Genomic DNA, 19993 nt, shown 5'->3' with positions numbered 1-19993 from the left:
ACCAGTTATTGTAATTATACAAGAGCACCGCATCACACAACACTAGTGCCATCATGTTCATACTCCTGCTTTACATAGAGTTTATGATTATAATATTATTTCTGACTGCAGTGATGTCTGTGAAGCAGCCAACGCTCACATCTCCTGTATGTTTGTGTAAAAACACAGGACAATAAAATGATGCACTTCACTTTTTTCCCCTCTTCTTTTTCTTTTTTGCATTTTTTTGAACGATTCTTGTGTGATAGAAAATATTTTGACATATAAATATGAGCTGCTCTTGAAAACATGAAATCTCCACTTGTCTGAATTTGTTCCAAGCCAAATCCATTGGGAAACTTTGTGGGAGCCAATCAAAGTTGGGGTCCCATTGACTTTACTATACAGGAAGATTTTAAGTAGCATGTGAGTGGTCAAACTATGTTTTTTATTTTTTTTCATGATTTGGAATCCATTGCAAGCATGTGTTTTGCACAAATTGTAAAATGAAGAGGCTGCTCTCGATCCCGACCCACAGGTTGAGAACCACTGGTCTAGAGGTGGTCTGGGGGGGGGGGGGGGGGGGTTTAAGTGACAACTTAAGGACTTTTAAGAACGTTTTAAAGAAAGAAAAGAAAAAGAACTGCTACTGCATCAAAAGTAATCAACAAACTATGCAATATAAGATGATCAAACATTGGCCTAAACCAAGTGTGTGTGTGTGTGTGTGTGTGTGTGTGTGTGTGTGTGTGCGTGTGTGTGTGCGTGCGTGCGTGCGTGCATGTTTTCTGCAGACAGCATCGCCAAGAACTGCTTGCAGTTGCAGCACCGAACTTTGTCACCCATAGAATATTGTGACGCCAGGGGTCGCTATGCTGTGTGACATATAAATGTAAATTGTGAGAAATTGATATATTTGTGCCACTGTGTGGGAAGAATTGTTGATGTTTCTGAATCAGCCCGGAACTAATAGCGTGTTGCCAGTGCAGCCAGGGGGAGTGGGGGACACTGTTAGTGGTTGCACCACAACACAGGCGGCGGGAGGAGTCCCCATAGAGCTATAATAATAAGGGAGTCCCTCATAACTCTATGGAGGAGTCAGAGGTTTGTTTGAGTGTCTTAACTTAAGTTCATACGTTTAACTTAACTTAATACTTTTGAAAGAGAATATCGTGTTATTTGTTAATGTGGACATTTGATTTACTAAGTCATTTATTTACAGTCTGTACGTGGCTGTCTTTGTACCTTACTGATGTCCCTGTTGTCTGTAGGCCTACTGTTGTAGGCTACTCCATACAGTATCTACTTCACTAAATCTAAGAGGACAATATTATGCTTTTAATTCCTCTGCAGTCATTTAAAAACTGCATTTACTTCTTTATCTGCAGATTCATTTATTCTTTTGGCTGCCAATATTTTTGGGAACAGGTGCAATTTTGAAAGCATGCTTACTTAACTTTCCAAACAATATGTTGGGGAACGCTCGTTTTGCATTTACTCAATGTCCTGTATATGTGCAATTGCAGAGGTATGTGCTATTGCATTTATTTATACATTTATTTATTTTCAAATATAGGAGTTGTTAAGGATTCAGAGCGTTGAGAGGGAACAGTTAAAGTCCTCCTGGATCACACCCTACCTGAGAACACAGTAAACACACAGGTTGGTATTTACACTCCTCACTTGACGAATACACCACATGTACAAGTTGACAACACTTTAAAGGGATATTCCACTTTCAACAGCTTACAGGGGAAGGGCTTCTTGCCCACACACACCCATTGTAACTTCAAACTCCGTGTTAACCATGATAGATTCATTAAAAACACCCAATATTCTTTCTGGTGACTCATAATACCCTCCTAATTCGTGAGCAGGCCATGTTTTTTCTAGTCTGGGATCACTTCACTTTTCGGGCTTGTAACAGTTTGTAACCAGTCTGGAGCGGAAACCACAACACGTCATGTTGTAGTACTCAAAGACTACAAATTGGCCGGAACTATCCACCGCAAACAGTTTTAACCCAAAATAATTCCCCTGCGCTCAAGGACATACTTTTAGGGCCTACCTAATAAACTCCTTGATGCAGAGTAGTTTTGCTTTTGAAATATTAGTTTGGTATATGCATCTTTTAGTCCAACTGTTAGCGACTGGCAAGACTATAGGCTACTCAAGCATTTTAATAGGGATTGGGCAAACAAACGGAGGGAACCAAATCAAAGCGACGCCGCTTCTTCTAGTGGTTTCCTCGTTGGGCGGAAACCAAACGGCCTGTTGTGAACGAACACCAGGCTTTCCCCCAGAAAGCCTGGTAGGCAAGGTTATGTTTTTTCCATAACCTATTTCAATTATTTTTAATAATTATTTTTTGTATTTCATTTTTTCCATTTTTCCAAATAATTATTACAAATAAATGAAAAAAAATTATGAATAAAACATATTAGGAGGGTAGTATGAGTCACCAGAAAAAAATAATGGGTGTTTTTAATGAATCTATCATGGTTAAAATGAAGTTTGAAGTTACAACAATGGATGTGTGTGGAGAGAGGCCCTGAGCCTGGAGGGCCTGATAACATTTACATCAAATATCTAAATATTGAATCAAGCAAATTAAAAATTGTTCAGGGTGTTCATAAAAACCTGATTAGACAATACAATTACCAAAAGTTTTTTTTGAAAGTGAAATATCCCTTTAATATGAAAATGAAATGTTCTCCACTTAGAGTGACACCATCTCTGTCCATTCCTGATGAAAGACAGTAAATAGTTAGCATGGTTAATGCAAGGGACATTTTTCCTCTTGGAGATCAATAAAACTCTAATGCATATCAGACAGTAGCTTTCTTGTGTCCTCATTCACTTCATATCAAACCACTTTCCCCCCTTTTCCTTTTTTTCCCTTTTACAATTACAGTACAAGCATTTAGCAGACACTCTTAATCCGGACCGATTTACAATAAGCAAGGTAATCCATCAATGCATCAAATGGAAAAATAGTTGGAAAATCTGAGAAAAATATGTAGATCAAGCACCTAAGTAAAAACGTCATGACACATTATAACAAAAAATGCTATCTAAATTACATGTATGGTCATTTGAGGGAAGGCAAGTTCTACGTTAAGTGCTCTGGGCGAAGGTGGAGTCTGAAGAGGTGAGACTTCAGACCACTGCGGAAGCTAACCTAATATACCTCAATATCAATAATGGTGTTCTGAACTGAAGAAAAATATACAGTATAATATGTCTACAGGCAAAACACATGGAGTGAAACTTTTCACTTATTACACTGACAACATGTTGAGGTTTCACTACTCTGGGTTTATGCAAGTAGCCTCTCCCCTCCTCTATTGTTTCCTGTCTATACTAATTATATAGGAAATAAAAGACTCCCCTGATACATTTCATTAAACCAATTCAATATGTTTGATGCAGACTTTATATGGGTATTAGATTAATGATGAATACATTTTGTGTGTGCTTTGCAACAGGTGGCGTGTCAAAGCTCCGCCCCCTGCCAGACTCATCTGAGACGATAAGATTGACACACATACACATTCCAGTGAGGACAGGAGGACAGACTGTCTTTCCACAGCTACAGGAGGGAATACTGACCCAGACCACTGGAACCTGCTGCTGAATGGACTGTAACAACAACCACAGTGAGAGTAAACTTCAGGGAACATTCTAGAGGAGGAAGTGTTACCACCACTGACTGACTTCCTGTATTGAGCAGAGTGTTTGTAGCTTCACTCAGAGACTAAATGGCTTCCATGTTGTCTCTTCCAGTAGAGGATTATTCCTGTCTTGTGTGTGGTGACATCTTTAAAGATCCTGTTCTCCTGTCATGTAGCCACAGCTTCTGTAATGCGTGTCTGCAGCAGTGGTGGAGAATAAAGGAAATAAAGCAATGTCCGGTGTGCAAGAAAATACATTCAACAGATCGTGTACCCCGTAACCTGGCTCTGAAGAACCTGTGTGAGTCCTTCATAAAGGAGAGACAGAGAGCTTCAAAACGTAAGAGAACTTCATCAGTGTCTGAGGTTCGCTGCAGCTTGCATGAGGAGAAACTCAAACTGTTCTGTCTGCAATGTCAACAGCCAGTGTGTCTTGTGTGTCGAGATTCTAAAAAACACACCGACCACAGTTTCAGACCCATTGATGAAGCTGCTCTGGATCACAAGGAAGAAGTCCAGAAATTACTGAAGCCTCTACAAGACAAACTCAAGGTCTTAAATGACATTAAAAAGAAACGTGACCGAACAGCGAAACACGTTAAAGTCCAGGCCCGGCACACAGAGACACAGATTAAGGAACAGTTTAAGAAGATGCATCGGTTTCTACGAGAGGAAGAGGAGGCCAGCATCACTGCACTGAGGGAGGAAGAGGGGCAGAAGAGTCAGATGATGAAGGAGAAGATTGAGGGTCTGAACAGAGACATATTAACCCTTTCAAACAACATCAGAGCCATAGAGGAGGAGCTGAGAGCTGAACACCGCTCATTCCTGCAGAACTACAAGACCACAATGGAAAGAGTCCAGCTCACACTGCAGGACCCACAGCCGGTCTCAGGAGCACTGATAGACGTGACCAAACACCTGGGCAACCTGACCTTCAGAGTCTGGGACAAGATGAAGGACATTGTCTCCTACACTCCTGTCATTCTGGACCCCAACACTGCCTGTCCAGGATTCACCCTGTCCGATGATCTGACCAGTGTTAGACATACAGCATGGCAGCAGCTTCCTGACAACCCAGAGAGGATTGACCACTATGGCATTGTCCTGGGTTCTGAGAGCTTTAACTCAGGGACTCACAGCTGGGATATTGAGGTTGGAGACAATGAAGACTGGGAAGTGGGTGTAGGAGAGCCTTACCAGAGAAAGGGAGACAGATATGGTCAACACTGGGCCATTGGGTTAGGTGAAGATGGATACTACTGGTGGACTGATGAACTCATGGACTCCTCATCAGAGTCAGACAATAATCTATCACTGAAGCAGAAACCTCAGAGGATCAGAGTTCAGCTGGGCTGGGACGAAGGAAAGCTATCATTCTCTGATCCTGATACTAACACACACATACACACTATCACACACACTTTCACCGAACCACTCTTCCCATTCATTCACCTTTATGCACCTACTGTCCCTCTGAAGATGTTGCCTGGGAAGATCGGTGTAACTGTGGAACAATGCAGTTAGACATGATGATGATGGTGATAAGACATTGAGAGACTTTAAGGGGGAATATTACTCTGTTTTGTAGAATATAATTTATAATCAGCCGTGTTGGATTGTAATTCACACAACAAGACTTAAAAAGTAACATACTTGCTCCTTTGCCTTAACAGACTGTCATTTCATTGTACTCTGTACACAACACAGATTAAATGGTCTTGAAGTCACTCTTAGTGTGGTGGCGGTCATCAATACAGGCAGATGCCGTCGGCCTCCATCATTTCACTTATGTGTTTTCTTTTTGCATTTAAAGTAGCGGATCTGGAGGCTTGAAACGCAGTGCATTTCAAGCTTGTTGATCTGCTGTTTTTGAGAATTTGAATCCTGAAAAGTCACAGTTTTTGGACACAGGAGGTTTTTGTAAATATAGGAAAAAATAGGTTTGTTTTGTTATTTTTTTTTCTTTGCTGAATAATGCCCTACTATGCAGTACAAGAGTGTCAAACAAAAAGGAGGTAGTTGTGAACTTGTAGATCTGCTATTTGCAATATGCTAAAGTGTTTTTTGAATCAATAAAAAGGAACGGTTTTGGACCTGCTAGGTTTCCGCACGACGTTGACATCATGCTGTGTCTTGTTAAGCAGCTTTTCCGTGTCATTACGCGTGTTTCTTCCATGTTTTCAGATACATTAAAACTTTTAACGTCTGAAGGGTTTCATTAAAGTTGTGATAAAAGTAAATGCAGTGTAACTTTATCCTTCTGATTTCAATATCAAACAATCTATCATCACATCAGCATAACTAGGGATGGGACGATACGCGATATTATCATTTATCGGGATAAAAAACACTCACGATAATCGTATCGTGGAGATTTCATTTATCGTGATATCGTCCTCCGTCATGCACTGGGATCAATTCACCTTTTATTTGCCGAGCTGCATATCCGGTACCACTTAAACCCTCTATAAATGGTAAAAGGTACTTAAATGGTAAAAGGTACTTAAAATATCTATCAAATGTCTTTACTAAAAAATAGCCGATCTACAAGCTTGTAGATCGGCTATTTTTTGGCAAATGTTATGCCCCAAGATAATGGATTTTGATTATCGCAATAATATCGTAACTCGCAATTTCTTTTGTCACAATAATCGTGATGTGACATTTTCATATCGTCCCATCCCTAATAATAACTAGTAAGACACCAAACAAAAACATAACATAGACTATACATGTCAGTCTAACTAGTGTGGCTGGCTGACAGAAAGGCATCTCAATATATGGGCATAAAAGGGATCGTATGTGGCCTCCATATATGGGCATTCCCATTTGAAGATTTGAAGTCCTAATAGGGGAACCACAATAACTGATTCCCTTTTATGCCCATATATGGAGATCCCTGTCTGTAGAACCAGCCACACTGACTGGTTAGACTAGGTTAGCCTGACATGTCTATAGCAGGTTAGTCTGACATATATTGGTATTCACAGATATGGGCTTAATATTAAAACTGGCTTGGGAACGCCTTGGTATACTCCCTGAGGGAGTGGAGGAAGTTGCCCGTGACCCGATTCCTGGATAAGCGGTTGAAGATGGATGGATGGATATGGGCTCAATATTGATGACATCAGGAATCTCCATATATGGGCATAAAAGGGGTTCTGTTTGTGTGGTTCACAGTAATGTCAGAGCATGACAGTCAATAATGTGAAATATTAAACCTCAAACCAACCATGGAAATGATATTACTTTCCTCATACTAACCCTGAGGAATATTAATTATACATACAGTAGGCTATATGTATAAAATGGCACTCTGAATGTGAGTGTTTATTTTATTTTATCCATTTTATGGACAATATGATAATATTTACAACATTAGCAAATGTTTTACATCCTTTTAATCATTTTACATCTGCATTTTGCACTCAATATTGTGTCTCCTTTACTGTTTACTATTACTTAAAAATAAGGAGGAAAAATGTGGGGAAAGTTATTTCCCCTGCAGAATTGCAGATATGAAACTGCTGAGCAATTAACCCAAGTTTAAAAATACATTTATTCTTATTATTGCAGTTTGGCATAGAAGGCAGAATGTACCCTCAGTATGAATCTGCTCTGCTGCACACAACATAACTCATGCTTTTACAGTAATTGACACCTTAATGAGAAGATGCTAAAGTAATATCTCATTATATTAATTTGTCAAACAATATCAGGGGGGGAAAAAAAGCTGTGGTGACGACATTCTATAGGTCACTAATGTTGGCATGACAGCTGGAATCTGTCTCACATGACACCGAGAGACTGGAAGTCAGCTGATTTACATTTAGCCTTTTGGCCTTCAGAGTAAAGGCTGAGCAGTGTAGGCTATCTGCGTTCCTTTTCTTACTGAGAGAAAACAATGTTCTTTGAACAAATAAATAATCACTGTAATAAACTCTAAACTAGTATTGTTAAACAATGGCACACTTTTACACACAACAAGGAAGAAGAAAAATAAAGAAAAAAACATCCAAAGTTATTGGCTCAGACTCAGAGGATCAATGTGGTGGCCGCACCGCCAGGGGGCGCTTGGAGGCAACTGGAAACTACTGTAGATGAAGGAGCCAAAACAAATTGATTGATTGATTGATTGATTGAAGACGTTATTGTCAGGTTGCAAAGGAAAAGGTAGGCCTACAGTTTCATGACAGTAGGGGAAAGCGGGGTAAACTGAGACACCCCCTATATCTTGGCAATGGAACACATTTGTTGTCATGTGACCATTATATTTTCAAGCCCCTTGAATTTCCCACTTGCCATGAATTGAGAGACCTGCTAGTGCTGTAGAAAACATGCTTTTTAAAAATAAAATAAAAAGTTTTTTGCGTGTAAAAATAAAATGTCTTGCTGTCAACATAATCAGCTGTTTTGTCAAAGCAAATTGATGCAGGGAGAACATTTTATATCATACATGTTGATGAACTACCAAGTACCAACTAAATCCATGTGATAGATGCTAGCTGAAGATTACTCTGAATTGATAAAAGATATCCCTTTTCTCAAAATGTGGCTGTGGGGTAAAGTGAGACAATTGCTTCAGGGTAAAGTGAGACACTATCTCACATTATCCCAACATGACAGACAGAAAAACCTAATTAAAGGGTATACCAAACTTTTCTCAGTTGATTCTTATGTATTTTCCCCTGTAGAATCCATTTCTGATATATATATATATATATATATATTGTATTGTGCATAATTAAAGAGATAGAATGTATTTATATAATTTATATTATATCACACAAAGATCCGGGACCCTTGTCTGTGGTACAGACAGAGTAGACCTCAGACATCTATCTCGGTTTAATTTTAATTCAATTAAATGTAGGCCTATTGCTATTGTGAACACAGCAGCAACATGTGTGAACTGATGGTATACAAGAAGGCCAGAGACTGGAACACCACCACTGACCTCTAGACCTACTGTACATACAGTATGAAACATCTAGACCTACTGTACATACAGTATGAAACATCTAGACCTACTGCACATACAGTATGAAACATCTAGACCTACTGTACATACAGTATGAAACATCTAGACCTACTGTACATACAGTATGAAACATCTAGACCTACTGCACATACAGTATGAAACATCTAGACCTACTGTACATACAGTATGAAACATCTAGACCTACTGCACATACAGTATGAAACATCTAGACCTACTGTACATACAGTATGAAACTACTGTACATACAGTATGAAACATCTAGACCTACTGCACATACAGTATGAAACATCTAGACCTACTGTACATACAGTATGAAACATCTAGACCTACTGCACATACAGTATGAAACATCTAGACCTACTGTACATACAGTATGAAACATCTAGACCTACTGTACATACAGTATGAAACAGAGCTGCTACATTGTCCTTTAAACACATTTTGAATATGAGGCTTTTTTTCTTATACTATTTAAATCATATTGTGAGAGAAAAGAAAATAGAGCTGCTATTTGTTCCAATAGCTTTATAACCTACCCTGTTATGAACTGACACAATGTGACTTATTAGCTCTGTTTACACAATACTGTACTTAACTGTATGCTATAAGTTTCTCATTTTCAACCGTTTTTATTTCATTTTGAGACTTGCTTGTATTGAATTGAAACGTATTATTATTGTGTTTTTATTTTATTGTGAAGTCCCTGACAGGAAGTGATGGTTGTGCATTGTGGGTGTTGTTTTGACGCTTCAGAATAAAACTAAACATTCAGTCTGAAGAGACGTCCTGTAGGTCTGTTAGATCTGTTGCCTGTACATTCTTTAAACCTTTAGATCTCCAAACATCTCTAGCAGCGGTGACTTTAAGATCTACACAGAGCTTTATCAGATCTCTAGAACCAGTCTCTTAGTGTACACTTAGCTTAGCGGCTACTAGTCTGATTATTGACAGCTAACTGTTAGCATTTAGCTTCAGTCTAAAACAACACAGGTTGGATTCATTAATATAAACATTTTAATGATTGTCGGTTTAATGACTGATCTCTAATCTATCAGAATAATCTAAACTATCAGCCTGGAGTGTGTTGTGACGGAATCTCTCTGCTAACAACCAGGTTTGTTTACAGAACACTAACTAGTAGTTTAACTAGTTGTTGGTGGTTTAACTAGAATACAGACTGGAGTTGTAGTTTAATTAGACATCAGATCAACAAATCATTTGGAGTGGAGTTGTAGTTTAGTTGGACATTAGATCAACAAATCATCTGGAGTTGTAGTTTAATTAGACATCAGATCAACAAATCATCATGTCAGAGAAGAGTTCCTCTTCGGGGTCAGAGGAGGATGTAGAGCCTGACCATGGAGCCGGTGGACCCCCTGTGGAGATGGGAGGGGTCCTCAGCAAGGTAACCTATATATTATACACCCTATGGCGGACCCCCTGTGAAGATGTGAGGGGTCCTCAGCATATGTTATACTGTATATCACTGGTTCTCATAGTGGGGTCTGGGGACCCCCAGCAGGGGTCCTTGAGGGAGTTCCTGGGGATCCTCAGCTAAGTGATAGTTAAGAACCAAATGGACCCTTATGGGTCTGTAAATTAATCTGTAAATTAACATTGATTTTACCATGTTATAAGTTGTTCCAGAGATGGAAATGCCATTAAACGGGTTCATTGTGTCAAACTGGGGGTCCTTGATGGTTGAAGATCACTGCTATAGATGGCTGTAAATATCTCCTCTTGTGGGGGTCCCTGGGGTTCAAATGGTTGTCCGTGGGATAATAAGTGTCAATTTGGGGGTCCTTGACATGAACGAGTTTGAGAAATGAGAACCACTGCCCTATGGGACCCTGTGTATTATAATTATATACCTTGTTCAGATGAGAGGGGTCCTCAATAAGCTGGGGTTCATTTATTATCCTTTAGATCAGTGGTTTCCAAGCCTTTTCACATCAAGGTCCATTATTTATTCATCATCTGATCACACAGAGGCACTGTGTGCTTGCATGTGCAGTAATCAGATCTCAGATGATTTGGGGAATTTTGGAGACAAATATTGATTTCAAGAATGAATGCTGATGTCACTGACTCTTCCTGTTGGAATGGTAAAAGGTTTCCTGAATAGGGCTGTCCAGATTATGACATTTTACATGACGATTAATTGTCACTCAAATATTTGCGATTAAGGATTTAATTGTGTTTTTGTCGTTGACAATTACATTTCTGTTTGGCTTGTAGGCTTTGAAGTTGCACATGGCAGATATGACACATAACCTAAATATACAAAGAAATCACTGACATATTTGACAACTTTATACTTAAAAAGAACATTGATAGTGGAAATAGATGATCTACAAGCTCACAACGCGCTTGTAGATCTGCTATAATTGTAAATGTTTCAACATGGAAACGATTATGACAAAATAATTTCCATTATGTCAAATAATTGCGTTTAGACAATATGTAATAATTGTGGCAGTAATAATAATTGTGATCTAAGCTGTGTGCATCGCTTCAATGTACACATTAGTGATGTTTTGATTGGTATAGTTTTTTATTGAATAGGTTCTTTCTTGGTCTAAAGTTTGTGCCGTATTTAGAAGCTCTGGCCTGATGGTTGTTGTACAGTACTTGTAGATGACAATAGAGAGTATGCACCTCTCATAAAGTGAAAGGCACATCGAGTGGCAAAGTGAATTCAACGTTGTTTAATGCGATAAGATTGGACTTTTCTGTTTGGGCTGTCAAGGCCAGAAAGTAGGTTTTTGCCACTCAGTGGGCGTTCCAACATAACTTCCGGGTAAGATGATGATGTCACGCGCATACCCTCTATTTCTGTGCATCTTGATGCATTACCCTGTGCTGTCCTTGCTTGTTGTAAATCACTGTGGATTAAGAGGGTCTAAATGCCAACGTTGTAAATTGAGTCTGTAGCAGTCAGAGATGGATGCAGGTAGAACAGTGCAGTGAGTGCACCCATCTTTACTGGCGCAAGCAGAGCGCGCAAGTACTGCGATCGGCTGTGTGTGTGTGTGTGTGTGTGTGTGTCCTCTTGTTTAAGACCGTAGCCCAATCAGGAACCAGCATCTCTGTCAACGTCACTATTAACAGCCAATGAGTGACCAGTATTCCTGGTGATGCCAGTGGTGATGCCATCATTGACCATAATATATCAGTTTTCTTTGGAAGCGGTGATGCCAGTGGTGAGCGCACCTCATGGTGCAAGTTGTCACCTGGACAGAGTGCATTTCTAGTTCCGTCTGTAGCAGATAGAACAGTGTTCTATTCTTTCATCACATTCACTTTGTTAGCATTAGATGCACATCTCAGGTGCGTACATGTGGTTTTGATCCATCTATTGAATACTTTATTAATCAGAAATAAATGTACGCAGTACATTTACAGGTAGATTTAAGCTAAAAGGATAAAACAAAACAGTCCTGGGGACTTGTTTCCATTATGGTCCCAGGTGTTCAATTCACAGAGACACATAAAGACATACAATACTTTATAAGAGATCATTAATGCTAGGAGCAGTGGAAGTATATTTACAGAAACACAGTGGGAGTCATTTATTTTATCAAGCTAGAACTTGTAGAAGACTTGTATATTACTGTAGGTCCAGTTGGAAATAGCAGACAGGTGATCTGTCATGGTGGTTTGGATGGAGAGGAGGGTCTGCTGGTGGTAGGGGGGATTCGTCATGTTGGTGACATATACATATACATATACATATATATATATATATATATATATATATATATATACATACACATATACATATACATATACATATAGTCCCATTTTTGTGCCAAATCGTGGGAGGAATAATCTCAAACCTACTGATTGTACGACAACACCATTTTACAGTCATCTCAACCCTACTTTAATGACACACACACACACACACACACACACACACACACACACACACACACACACACACACACACACACACACACACACACAACATGGAACAGATCAATAGCCAGGTGATAAGGCTGCTCCAACTCAACACAGATAAGAACAACTTAAAGTTAACACACACCTACACACCTCTGTCAGGGTTGCCAAGTATGCTTATTATAAGCCAGGCACTTTGGGCTTGGCTCTTTGTAAAGTGGCTTAATGTGAATATTGTTTTTTTGCGGATTGTGTTTTTTGATCTTGTTTCTAAAGTGTTTTGCAGGGCTCAGCAACTTTTTTGAAATGAAGTGCCATGTTTTTATTTTCTAGATAGTCAGTGTGCCATGTCAACATAAATGTTAATGATTGACACCCCATCAACAATTCTGTCATATTTTGATTGACAGGACATTGTTATAACGATCATTAGACTCTATCTCCCCGACTCCCTCCTCAAGTTCAGAGTTGTAATGAATGTAGTATTATGTGCAGGATGTAATTTGCTGTAAATTGGGTGACTTAATGTAATTGACCACCTTTAAAACAATATTTGATTTTAAAATATAAATCCTCTCTCTCACACTTCTGCCAGTGTGCCAGTCATCACCCTCCTCTGTGCCAATGTTGGCACCGTGCCTAAGGTTGCCTTCTCCTGGTATAGAGGGTATGCACGGGACATCATCGTACCGGGAGTCAGAAGGAGTGAGTAGGAGTGAGTAGGAGTGAGTAGGAGTGAGTAGGAGTCAGTAGGAGTGAGTAGGAGTGAGTAGGAGTCAGTAGGAGTGAGTAGGAGTCAGTAGGAGTGAGTAGGAGTGAGTGAGTAGGAGTCAGTAGGAGTGAGTAGGAGTCAGTAGGAGTCAGTAGGAGTGCGTCATGCTGCTTTATGTTTTGCCACTCAGTCAGTCTAAGGTGCTATTCTTGAGTGGCATATGATGCATACCTTCTAGTCCCTTATTTGGGCTTGTTTCTAAAGTGTAGTTCCTTATTTGGGCTTGTTTCTAAAGTGTAGTTCCTTATTTGGGCTTGTTTCTAAGGTGTAGTTCCTTATTTGGGCTTGTTTCTAAGGTGTAGTTCCTTATTTGGGCATGCTTCCTAAGTGCTTCCCCTTCCTTGGGGATCCACCCAAGGACCCCCAAATGAATATGTGTTTGTCCAGGACCCCCAGGGGCCATATGTTGTGTCAGGGGACCCCAAAACCGATTTGTGTTCATTTTCTTCCAAGGTCTTTGTTGTTGTTGAAAATAGCTCACTGTGAGCTTGTAGATCTGCTATTTTTCAAAAACAGATCTTGAAGCGAGTCCGAGGCTCACGTGGCTCATAGTCCTGGTTGCCTGTTTTCTCTCGCAAATCTGGCAACCCTGTCATGTCAGCCCAGAAATATGACTAACAGCAGAGCTGCACAGATACTGGAGGACGTTGCTGGGTAGAGTTAGGCTCTACTGGAAAGTTGAAAAGTTTAGCGTTGACTCAGAAGTGGTCAGAGTTGTGTGTAGTTGTGTGTAGTGGTCAGAGTTGTGTGTGTAGTGGTGTGTGTGTGTGCGTACTAGTGGTCAGTAATCTGCCCGGTTACTGCAGGTCTGTGTGGTCAGCGATAACACAGCCAGGATAATTTAAATAGCTTCAGTATTGTTGGGTCCAGCTCTTTTATCTGTTCTTATCTCCTGTATATCTCTTGTTTGCACGTCTACACTTTTCATCGTCAATATTTGACTTTTTTCCTGTGTGTTTGAGTTGAGTGAGTCGGTGAAGAACTTTGCATTGAACTGCACTGTGCAAATAAAGCTGCCTCCTCCTTGTCACACTAGAAGGACCAGTTGGAGTTGAACTAGCTCTGGTCCATAGCGTTAGTGGAGTTCTCCCTAACGCTATGTTCCTCTACCTCCCCAAATCCTTGGCAAATCCGGAAAGACCCTTCGTCTGGTCCGAAAATAACAAAAACTGTTTCGCCCCTCACCAAACCAAAGGTATCAGTGGACAGTTGAAAGCTTACTCTACTTAGTGGACGCGGTCTGAGCCCCCCACCACACGATTAAAATACATTTCTAGGGCAAAATGAAAAATATTCTACCGGATGGAGACTCCATTTCTTCTAGTTTTTCACTATTTGTCGTCGCCATCAAGGTGCCAACTCACTACTGCCGCGCCGGTCAGAGGACCGAAATGCACCGCATTAACGAGCATTAGGTGTTATTCAACTCTGTGACGTTGGAAGCGCTGTTTCGTAAAAACAGTCTTCAACCAGGAAGAGTGTCTCCATCCGGTGGAATATTTTTCATTTTGCCCTAGAAATGTATTTTAAGCGTGTGGTGGGGGGCTCAGACCGCGTCCACTAAGTAGAGTTAGCTTTCAACTGTCCACTGATACCTTTGGTTTTGTGAGGGGCGAAACAGTTTTTGTTATTTTCGGACCGGACGACGGGTCTTTCCGGATTTGCCAAGGATTTGGGAGGTAGAGGAACATAGCGTTAGGGAGAACTCCACTAACGCTTTTAGACCAGAGCTAGAGTTGAACGCCTATAGCTAGGGCTGTCACAATTATTACATAATCGTCTAATCGCAATTATTTGACAATTATTTTTCATAATCGTCATAATCGTTTCCTTGTTGAAAAATGTTCATATAGATTTTTTTTAAGTAAAACATAGTGGAAATAGCAGATCTACAAGCTCACAACGTGTCGCATAAAGTTGTCAAATATGTCAGTAATTTCTTTGTATATTTAGGTTATGTGTTATTTGAACACTAGAAAAAATATTTAGTATCATTTTAAACTTGAATTACAAAGTTATTTTCTGTCAGTTCAAACCAAAATGGCTATTTTCTTAATGTTTTCCTCGCAACATAATCACAAAAATATCGTCACTGTCGGGCAGAAACCTCGTATCTCCAAGTTTCAAATGTGTACGTCTTTGGTAAAGCAAAGCCCTACTTCATCATACAAGACTGTCACACAAAACTAGTGAAAACAGCCGACTGATCTGCTGTTTTCACTAGTTTAGCACATTTTATAGATGATAAATACAAAACGAACGGTTTAAGGTGCTGGGAGTGAAAATTATAATGTAGGGGTGCCTCGGATTAAAAAAAATATTTATGGGGTGCCCTGAGACAAAAGGTTTGGGAACCCCTGGCCTATGGTATCAACATCAATACAGCATGGAATAGTGGACAACATCTGATCAAACGACAATAGAATATTGTAGGTTTTGGGTGTGAGAGAATAAATGTCATCAAACGGTGGCGGAAATGCTGAATAAATAATAATGGACCTTGATATGAAAAAGGTTGAAAATCAACAACCAGCAGTGCCGTGGAGGATATGTTTATGTTCATGGTTGTTAAAATAAACAATAATTATAAAATATTTACAGGGATGATATAAGGGTATAATAATAATAATAATATTAGTTATTAACGGTGCTGACCTGAGACAGGTTTGAGAGCCACAGGCTTATAGAATGACTTCCTGTTTGTTTACAATAGTTATGTTGTCACTTCCTGTCAGTTGTTTGTAATGATCATGTTGCAGCTTCTCTTCCTCTCCAACCCAAGCATCCACACATAGCAGATCTACAAGCATCCACACATAGCAGATCTACAAGCATCCACACATAGCAGATCTACAAGCATCCACACATAGCAGATCTACAAGCATAGCAGATCTACAAGCATCCACACATAGCAGATCTACAAGCATCCACACATAGCAGATCTACAAGCATCCACACATAGCAAATCTACAAGCATAGCAGATCTACAAGCATCCACACATAGCAGATCTACAAGCATCCACACATAGCAGATCTTCAAGCATCCACACATAGCAGATCTACAAGCATCCACACATAGCAGATCTACAAGCATCCACACATAGCAGATCTACAAGCATCCACACATAGCAGATCTACAAGCATCCACACATAGCAGATCTACAAGCATAGCAGATCTACAAGCATCCACACATAGCAGATCTACAAGCATCCACACATAGCAGATCTACAAGCATCCACACATAGCAGATCTACAAGCATAGCAGATCTACAAGCATCCACACACCGCAGATCTACAAGCATCCACACATAGCAGATCTACAAGCATCCCTGTTCTGCTTTAACTCCGTGCACGCACAGTTAGGTAGCAGCTTCCTATCGCCAAAATAAAATGACTGTGTTTCCGAGGCTAGGTAGCAGCTACCAGGGACAAATGCTGTTGGTCTAACAATGCAGGAAGTCAGGAACGCCTACTGAGTGGCAAAAAACTACTATCTGGCCTTGACAGCCCAAACATCCACACACAGAAAAGTCCTATCTGATTGCACTAAACAACGTTAAACACCATTAAACACACTTTGTCACTCACTTAACCACTCGATTTGCCATTCACTTTATTCATGAGCATAGTAGGGCATTGACCAAATATTCGAATATCAAAGTCACTATTCAACGTTGTTCACCGAAGTCGAATATTCGCTTATTTTTTATTTAATTTTTTTTGTTTTCTCTTTAAAAAAAAATATAGTTTATAAAGCTTGGCTAGATAGAAAGTCATAAGAATGAGTTGTCAATGCCCCTGGTGGATGAATTTGTTAATGCTCTCACAACACCTTGCAACGCGAGGCGTTGTGAGCATGTAGATCGGCTATTTTCACAATGTTCGCCTCTTGCTTACTTAATATTTGATGGTTTGGCCAGTCCTGTCGAATATTCGACTATTCAAATACGTTGAGGTTGAATAATTTGAATACTAAAAATCACTATTCGTGAATGCCCTACCATGTACTGTATTTTGGGTTAGCAACTGTCAGCCTCACAATACATTTCTCCAAGTGTTATCACAAGTGTCATGTGCAACGCACTCCAGCAAGCCCTAAAGGAGAGTAAATCCTTAACCTCCTTCAAAATCGCTCTGTAAAGTCACCTTCAGACGGCTGCTACTTGAAACTTGTAAACAGACTAAGGCGCCGTTCACACTGCGTTTTGGCAACGTGAATAACGCAAAAGGAAAAGTCAGATAGGCCTTCCGTTCAGACGACAACGGCATTTTCGGAGGTTAAAAACTGAACAATCTGGATCCGCAGATTTGGGTGGAAAAGCTGACTCTCTCCCCTCGCCGAGTGAACGGCATAAACGCAAGAAGCAACAACGCATTTTAGGCTTTTTCTCTCCTACAAATAGATACTGAATACCCTCCTCAGTGTTGTGTTTCGGTGGTCGAGTGGTCAACGCATGCTGTTTTTGATCCACGGGTCCCGGGTTCACGTCCCGCTTGTGTCACTTCTTTTCACCACCACGAACAACTTTTCTTTTTTTTTTTGCGGCCATAAAGTTATTATTATCCATGACGGAGGCGATGAGCCGACTCAGCGCCGTTACCGAGTTATGTGAATAACTCGACCTATAACTAGACCTATAACTAGACCTATAACTTTATTATCACGAGAAAAAAAAAAAAAAAAGCAGTCTGCGGTGGGCAAGCAGGGACGTTGAGGAGGGTATTCAATATCTATTTGTAGGAGAGAAAAAGCTTAACATGCGCTGTTGCTTCTTGCGTTTCTGCCGTTCGCTCGGTGACATGGACACTACATCATTTCAGCTTCATATGAACGCTTGATAAAAAGGCAAAACGCATCCCGGGACCTCGCCGTTTTCTCTACAGAGCGTTGCCGTATGTACGAGGCCTATGACCACCCTCACCTCCCCTTTTCCTCTGTAAATATCTGCTTCTTCTGCTTATTTTATTTTATTCTTATTTTTCTGCTTTTATAATTGATGTTATCCTATGCATAATACTGTGTTCTATCCGTCTGTCTTTCAGTGTTATATGAGATACATAAAGTGGTTCCTGTGTAAATGAGCCGAAAAGCTTACTAGGATCTCCTTTTCGTAGACCTTGTACCAGTACAAGGTCTACAGTAGTTAATTTTTTAACTATGTATAATATTACCATGATTTATACTTATACCTATGTTGTTGTTGTTCCTCTGTGTTTCAGTGGACCAATCAGATTGTTCCTTTGTGTTTCAGTGGACCAATCAGATTGTTCCTTTGTGTTTCAGTGGACCAATTACATCCATGGCTGGCAGGACCGCTGGGTGGTCCTGAAGAACAACACTCTGAGCTACTACAAGTCAGAGGATGAGAGGGAGTACGGCTGTAGGGGGTCCCTGTGTCTGTCTAAAGCTGTTATCACTGTAAGTATCTATCTATCTATAACCCTACCTATCTACTGTATCTACCTACCTACTGTCTGTGTGAGGATGAGAGGGAGTATGGCTGTAGGGGGTCCCTGTGTCTGTCTAAGGCTGTTATTACTGTGAGTAATTGTATCTATATACAGTATACTGTACCTACTACCTATAGACCTTATTCACACCGCGGCCATCTTGGATCACATGACCACATGGGGTGGCAGCCTGCATTACATCCATCCATCTTCAACCGCTTATCCGGAATCGGGTCGCGTGGGTAACAGTTCCAACTGAGACCTCCAGATTTCCTTATCCCGAGCAACTTCCTCCACTCCCTCAGGGAGTATACCGAGTCGTTCCCAAGCCAGCTTGGAGATATAATCCCTCCATCTGGTCTTTGGTCTGCCACGGGGTCTCCTCCCAGTGGGACGTGCATCGAGGACCTTCCTAGGAAGGCGCTCGGGGGGCATCCGTACTAGATGCCCCAACCACCTAAGCTGACTCCTTTCCAAGTGAAGGAGCAGCGGTTCTACTCCAAGTCTCTCTACAAACCATTGTAAACAATGGAGCGATGGTGTGTGTGTGTGTGTGTGTGTGTGTGTGTGTGTGTGTGTGTGTGTGTGTGTGTGTGTGTGTGTGTGTGTGTGTGTGTGTGTGTGTGTGTGTGTGTGTGTGTGTGTGTGTGTGTGTGTGTTCAATAAATCAAAACACATGAACACTATACAAGAGATGATCAATACTAGGAGCAGTCAAAGTATATAGTCATTTATTTTGTCAAGCTGGAAAAGTTCAGGTCCAGTTGTAAACACTCCAGCCCTTCCTACGGAACTCGCCTGTCGGCTCATTCCTGCGGAAAGGCTGTCGTGCAGGATAACTGCGTTAATGCACACCCTCTCGTGTAATATTGCTTAAGTGGTGGTAGGGACAAGGGATTATTCCACATGGTGTTGGCATGACCGTAGAATGAATTCATCCCCATGTTTGGGCCACATCTGGGGGGGATGGGATCAGTGGAGTGCCCTCTGGTGTTGTGGCTGTCTCAGGGGTTGACACAAAGGCCTCAGAGGTACTTGCCCGTCGGGCAAGCACAGGTCATGTTCTACTTGCCCAAAGGTCATGCCCACTTGCCCGAAAAGTAAATTTAGTCCATTATAAGATGATAGTTAAGATTTTAATTACTGCTCAATTTAACATTTCTTTACTTTCTGGGGCTGGGCGATAACATGTCATACCTCAATACCTC

General features: G+C 40.6%; 2 protein-coding genes across 4 annotated transcripts in view; both read left to right on the top strand.

The window, feature by feature from the left end:
* Positions 1-3740: 3740 nt before the first annotated feature.
* On the top strand, positions 3741-5180 carry LOC308294970 (E3 ubiquitin-protein ligase TRIM35-like; the record flags this gene model as incomplete). Its single annotated transcript, XM_080737906.1, has 1 exon — positions 3741-5180. The coding sequence occupies one exon, from the start codon at positions 3741-3743 to the stop codon at positions 5178-5180; it is 1440 nt and encodes a 479-aa protein (XP_080594032.1).
* Positions 5181-9835: 4655 nt separating this feature from the next.
* The window catches only part of LOC308296341 (ceramide transfer protein-like), a 64680-nt gene continuing 54522 nt past the window's right edge, over positions 9836-19993 (top strand). For all 3 annotated transcript variants that reach the window (XM_080739598.1, XM_080739596.1, XM_080739597.1), the window contains exons 1-2: positions 9836-10063; positions 18619-18753. In XM_080739598.1, coding sequence (XP_080595724.1) covers positions 9965-10063; positions 18619-18753 — 234 coding nt within the window. In that variant the 5' untranslated portion in view covers positions 9836-9964. The remainder of the gene's footprint in view (positions 10064-18618; positions 18754-19993) is intronic.

The sequence above is a fragment of the Nannobrachium achirus genome, assembly GCF_963921795.1.
Source record: "Nannobrachium achirus genome assembly, chromosome: 12".
Lineage (NCBI taxonomy): Eukaryota > Metazoa > Chordata > Actinopteri > Myctophiformes > Myctophidae > Nannobrachium > Nannobrachium achirus.
The sequence above is the reverse complement of the archived record's forward strand: the minus strand, read 5'-3'. Positions and strand labels throughout refer to the sequence as shown.